General features: G+C 44.5%; 1 protein-coding gene across 1 annotated transcript in view; it reads left to right on the top strand.

Annotated features, from left to right (window-relative positions):
• Window positions 1-2261: 2261 nt before the first annotated feature.
• The window catches only part of lrpap1 (low density lipoprotein receptor-related protein associated protein 1), a 35430-nt gene continuing 31691 nt past the window's right edge, over window positions 2262-6000 (top strand). Inside the window, exon 1 of the mRNA XM_067982444.1 lies at window positions 2262-2495. Coding sequence (XP_067838545.1) covers window positions 2277-2495 — 219 coding nt within the window. The 5' untranslated portion in view covers window positions 2262-2276. The remainder of the gene's footprint in view (window positions 2496-6000) is intronic.

The following is a 6000-nucleotide window of genomic DNA, read 5'->3' as shown; positions in this document are numbered from 1 at the left end:
ATTCAAGAAGGAGATATGATTCTATAGAGGCGGGTACAATTTTGTCTTTTAAAAAGCATTTGGACTGTTACATGGGTAAGATGGGTATAGAGGGATATGGGCCAAGTGCAGGCAATTGGGACTAGCTTAGTGGTATAAACTGGGCGACATGGACATGTTGGGCCGAAGGGCCTGTTTCCATGTTGTAAACTTCTATGATTCTATGATATATTTCTTAATGCTAAAGGGATCGAGGGATATGGGGAAAAAGTGGGAACATGGTACTGAGTTAGACGATCAGCCATGATCATTTTGAATGGTGTAGCAGGCCCGAAGGGCCGAATGGCCTACTCTTGCTCCTATTTTCTGTATTTCTATATTACCCTTGGTCACCTGCCCTAATATCTCCTTATGTGGCTCGGTGTCAAATTTAGTTTGATAACACTCCTGTGAAGCGCCTTGGGAAGTTTTACTACGTTAAAGGTGCTATATAAATGCAAGTTTTTGTTGTTGTTGTCATCATTGTTGTTGTTTATATGGACTTCCAGAAGCCATTTGATAAGATTCCACATAAGAGACTGTTAGCTAAAATTAATGGAATTGAAGGCAAATTATTGACCTGGTTAGGAGACTGGTTAGGCTGCAGTAGACAGACAGTAGGGATAATGGGTATGTACTCGAATTGGAAGGAAGTGACTAGTGGTGTCCCACAAGGATCTATTAATGACTTAGATAACAATAGAGAGCCATATATCCAAGTTTGCCAATAACACAAAGATTGGTGGCATCGTAAGCAGTGTAGACGGGAGCATAAAATTCCAAAGAGACATTGATAGATTAAGTGAGTGGGCAAAACTGTGGCAGATGGATTTCAACGCAGGTAAGTGTGAGATCAGCCATTTTGGACCAAAAAAGGATCAAATGGTGTAAAGCTAAGAACAGTGGAGGTTCAAAAAGATTAAGGGATCCATGTACACAGATCACTAAAATGTAGTGGTCAGGTACAAAAAATAATCAAAAAGGCTAATGGAATGTTAGTCTTTATAACTAGAGGGTTAGAATATACAGAGGAGGACGTTTTGCTGCAAGCTATTCAAAGCCCTGGTTAGACCACATCTGGAGTACTGTGTACAGTTCTGGGCATTTTGAAAGGATATGTTGATCTTGAAAGGAGTGCAGCGCAGATTCACCAGAAAGTTACCAGGGCTCCATGGGTTAGATTATGAGGAAATATTACATAAACTAGACTTGTATTCCCTGGAATATAGAAGATTAAGGGGTGATTTGCTTGTGGTTTTTAGGATTTTGAAAGGAATTGATAGGGTAGATGGAGAGAAACTTTTTCTGCTGGTGGGGGAGTCTAGGACAAGGGGACATAACCTTAAAATCAGAGCCAGGCCATTCAGGAGAGAAGTTAGGAAACACTTCTTCACGCAAAGGGTAGTAGAAGTGTGGAACTCTCTCCCACAAAAAGCAGTAGATAATAATTTTACATCCGAGATAGATAGATTTTTGCCGGCCAAGGGTATTAAGGGATATGGAGCCAAGGCAGGCAGATGAAGTCAGGATACAGATCAGCCATGATCTTATTGAATGGTGGAACAGGCTCGAGGGGTTGAATGGCCGTCTCCTGTTCCAATGTTACTGCTATGTTTAGATAAAGTAAATAAAGAGAAACTGTTCCCATTGGCAGAAGGGTTGAGAACCAGAGGACACAGATTTAAGTTGATCGGCAAAAGAACCAAAGGCGACGTGAGGAAAAGCTTTTCTACGCAGCGAGTAGTTATGATCTGGAATGCGCTGCCTGAGAGGGTGGTGGAGGCAGATTCAATCGTGTCTTTCAAAAAGGAATTGGATAAATATTTTTAGCGAAAAAATTTGCAGGGCTACGGAGAAAGAGCAGGGGAGTGGGAGTAACTGGATTGCTCTTGCAAAGAGCCGGCACAGGCTCGATGGGCTGAAGGGCCTCCTTCTGTGCAGTCATGATTCTATGTTAGGAGGTGACAGGGTGAGATGAAGCAGGGGTGGGAGGAGGCTCAGGTGGAGCATAAACACCATAGACCAGTTGGGCCGAATGGCCTGTTTGTGTGCTGGATCAGTCCATGCACCTATGCAGGTAATCCCCACCTTAACCCCTTGGCTGCTGCTCTAATCACGTGGGCGCCTACGGTCATGGGGACGGCGCAAAGCACGGTGGGAATTGTAGTCCCCGCGTCCCAAAGAACAATCGGGAGAGCCCGCGCAGGCGCATTGATGGCGCGCCGCTCTCCGCCCCCCCCCCCCCTCCCCGGTTGCCCATGGTGACGGTTACCTCAGTGCGTGGACGGCGGCTGGTGCGAGTGATGGCGGTGTGTTGGGCGAGGGTTGCGTTGCTGGCCGTGTGTCTGGTGCCGGCCCCGGTTCGGACTCAGGCGGCCGGCAAGTACTCGCGGGAGAAAAACGAGGCCGCGGCAGTGAAGGGATCGAACGAGTTTAGGATCGCCAAACTCTCCCAGGTCTGGGACAAGGCCCAACGGGTGAGTGAGGGGGAGGGGAGGGGAGGGTGAGTGAGGGGGAGGGGAGGGTGAGTGAGGGGGAGGAGGTGAGTGAGTGAGGGGAGGAGGTGAGTGAGGGGACGGGAGGGGAGAGGAGGAGTGAGGGAGGGAAGAAAGGAAGGGGAGAGGGGGTGAGTGAGAGGAGAGGGAGTGAGTGAGTAGGGGAGAGGAGAGGAGGAGTGAGGGAAGGAAGGAAGGGGAGAGGGGGTGAGTGAGGGGAGAGGAGAGGGTGAGTGAGGGGCTACTGAAATTTGGAGAGGGGGATACTGAGTTTAGGGACAGGCTACATACTTTAAGATGTGGGAGGGGGTACCCCACGCACCACTAACTAACTGGGTATCCCAGGGGAGGCGTCTCAGGCAACATTAGGTGGAAAAGGCATTGGCTGAAAGAAGGGAAGTGATGGATTGGGGAGGTGAACAGAGTGGGGTGGAGGGTCTGTGCATTCTCATATGTTGTCCCGTTACTTGACAGCTTTAGGAGATTAACTACCTTCCTTCTTACCGCTAGTTTAATAATGTGCAATTCTGAATCCTGGCAGTAGTGCGGTAGGCTGATTGATAACTTCAGAGAGACGAGGGAAAGATTAGAATAACTTTTCAGTGTGGGAAGGAAGGGACTGAGAGGGCCCCTTAAAGGATACACAAGACTAAGTGGCATAGAAGAGGTTAATCTGGGGTATTATTTCCAGTTAAACTATGATTAGGGCACATACAGTTACAAGCTAAGAGACAACTCCTAGGAAACACTTCATGCAGATGATTAATGTCGGAATGGTAGTGGTGGCAAAGTACAGTTGTTCAAGAAGCAGTATGTTGAATGCTGAGGGTTGTAGATCTCTCCAAATAAATCCAATAGGGAATTCACAAGAAACATCTTTACCCAGAGATGGTTAGAATGTGGAATTACATAGAATTTGCAGCACAGAAACAGGCCATTCGTCCCAACTGGTCCATGCTGGCGTTTATGCTCCACGTGAGCTTCCTCCCACCCTACTTCATCTCACCCTATCAGCATATCCTTCTATTCCTTTCTCCCTCATGTGTTTATCCAGCTTCCCCTTAAATGTCTCTGTTATTTGCCTCAACTACTCTTTGTGACAGTGAATTCCACATTCTAACCACTCTCTGGATAAAGAAGTTTCTCCTGAACTCCCTGATCTGTAACTTTGTGTTTTATCTCACGCGGATAGTGAAGGGTGTGAGTGAGTGTGTGCAATAAAGGGAAGGTTTCTCCATATTTGGATTTCACTCCCATTAATTTCATTTGGATCAAATTGATAACGCAAATGAGTTATTTCTGTTGCTCTGTTTTGCAGAAAATTAAGCTTGCTTAACTAATCTGATGTTTCCATTGTTAAAGAGCTATTCATAGAATCTTACAGCACAGAAGGAGGCCCTTCAGCTCATCGTGCCAGTGGAAAAAGCTATCCAATTATTCCCACTACCCCTGCTCTTTCCCTGCATATGTTTCATTTTCAATTATTTATCCAATTCCCTTTTGAAAGTTACTATTGAATCTGCTTCCACCACCCTTTCAGGCAGTGAATTCCAGATCATAACAACTCATTGTGTTAAATAAAATTCTCCTCATCTCCCCTCTGGTTCTTTTACCAATTATCTTAAACCTGTGTCCTCTGGTTACTGACCCTTCTGCTACTGGAAACAATTTCTCCTTATTTACTCTATCAAAACCCCTCCTGATTTTGAACACCTATATTAAATCTCCTCAACCATCTCTGCTCTAAGGAGAACAATCCCAGCTTCTTTAGCCTCCCCACATAACTAAAGTCCCGCATTCATCCAATTATACCTACTACTGCTTTGAAGATTTATCTTCGTCCCTCTCTCCTGTTCTCTCTTCTCTCCCCCCCCCCCCACCCCCCCCCCCCACCCCCCCCCACAGAAAATAATGTTTCAAGCTTTTTAAATGTTGAAAAATGTTCCTGGAGCTTTGCAACCTACTCTTTTGTTAACTTGTGATTAAATCACAAAGCATCTAGCAAGAATTATTAAAGATAAGTCCTAGTGGAGATTTTAGGGAACAGAGCTGTGAGCCTCTACTTGCTTGAAATCAAATTAAGTGAAGCATATTCACAATTAGTTTATTTCTGTAGAGTGAGATGTACAACTGACAGTGACTTTAAAAAGTATGACTTGTAAAATGGGAAAGTGAGAAAGACATGTCCAAGAGTTGCACACAAGGGTACAAAGTTGTAAATATCTGTTCTGTCTGAGATATGGCGATTTGGGTTTTAACAGCAAACCCAAGGAGGACATTTCTTCCATGTATGAATTGCACTCATTTGTTTTAGTGGGATTCAGTTCATGAAACAAACAAGCTACTTCTCTTCCAGTTGTTTTTACTCTTTCTCCCCCCTCCACCAAGTCGTCAGCTCTCTTTCCTCCCACCCTCCCAGACATGAGTTCTTTTTCTCCCACCCACCCAGACGTGAGCTCTCTTTTCTCCCCCTACTCTGAAGGTGATGTGTCCTTGCTTGGATACAGTTCCATAGGAACTGAATGCTTTTGTGTACCTGCATGAGCATACATGAGCTCTTCAGCAGAAATTGCTGGATGGTGATCAAGGGTAAAAACCCTGGCTGAATTTGACTTCCCCTCCCCCAACCCAGATGTGCTGAAGCCAATTTGTAGCATTTCTGCTGACAGCCCCCCTGCTGAGATCACTTAACTCCCTGGGATTTTCCTGGTCTTTGGGTCAGCTACTTGTGACTAAAACTTGCTGAGTCATCGGAGGAGGCACCTCGGGGGCTTGGTGTGGTATTCTGTCCACTGAATCTCAGCAATACTTCAGATCACTGGTTTCTCTGGGTGTGGGACACTGCAATGTTGCAACAGCGTGCACTCAATGTATAGGAAATTTTACTGTATAGAAAATGGTAATACTGCTGCTGTATAACATTGTAACTGATTTTTGAGACAGTGACTGGGACTTGTGAGCAGGAAAATAAAGATGAACACTTAACTTTGTTTTCAGTTACAGTTTTGCTTGTTTCAAATAATTGCTGATCTGTAGCTAACAATGACTTTTAACCTTTTGAACCCAGATCCTTCGAAGTTTTTAAGCAGTATTTATTATTAACTGAAGCCTAACTTTGTACAGTAGTGCATCAACTAAAATTACATGGAATAATATAGCTGTTAGTTGGCCATTAATATGCTTTATTTAATGAGGATTTTCTCTCAGGTTTTTATGACTAATACCCAGTCATTCCTTTCTTTCTGTCTGTCTTTCTGCCTTTGTCTATCTGTCTGTGTGCCTTTGTCTATCTGTCTGTGTCTGTCTTTCTTTCTCAGTCCTATAAATCACTTGCCTTCGTGTTCTGACAAAGGATCTCTCCCTGAAACAGATGCTGATAGACCTGCTGTTTATTTCCAGGATGTATTAACCTTTTATTTTAAATTTTCATTTCCTTTTTTTTCCCCCTCTTATCTCATTTATTTCTTCTGGAATTTGATTTCTGCCT

The sequence above is a fragment of the Heptranchias perlo genome, chromosome 4 (assembly GCF_035084215.1).
Source record: "Heptranchias perlo isolate sHepPer1 chromosome 4, sHepPer1.hap1, whole genome shotgun sequence".
In the NCBI taxonomy this organism is placed as follows: domain Eukaryota; kingdom Metazoa; phylum Chordata; class Chondrichthyes; order Hexanchiformes; family Hexanchidae; genus Heptranchias; species Heptranchias perlo.
This window is presented reverse-complemented; position numbering and strand designations above follow the sequence as displayed.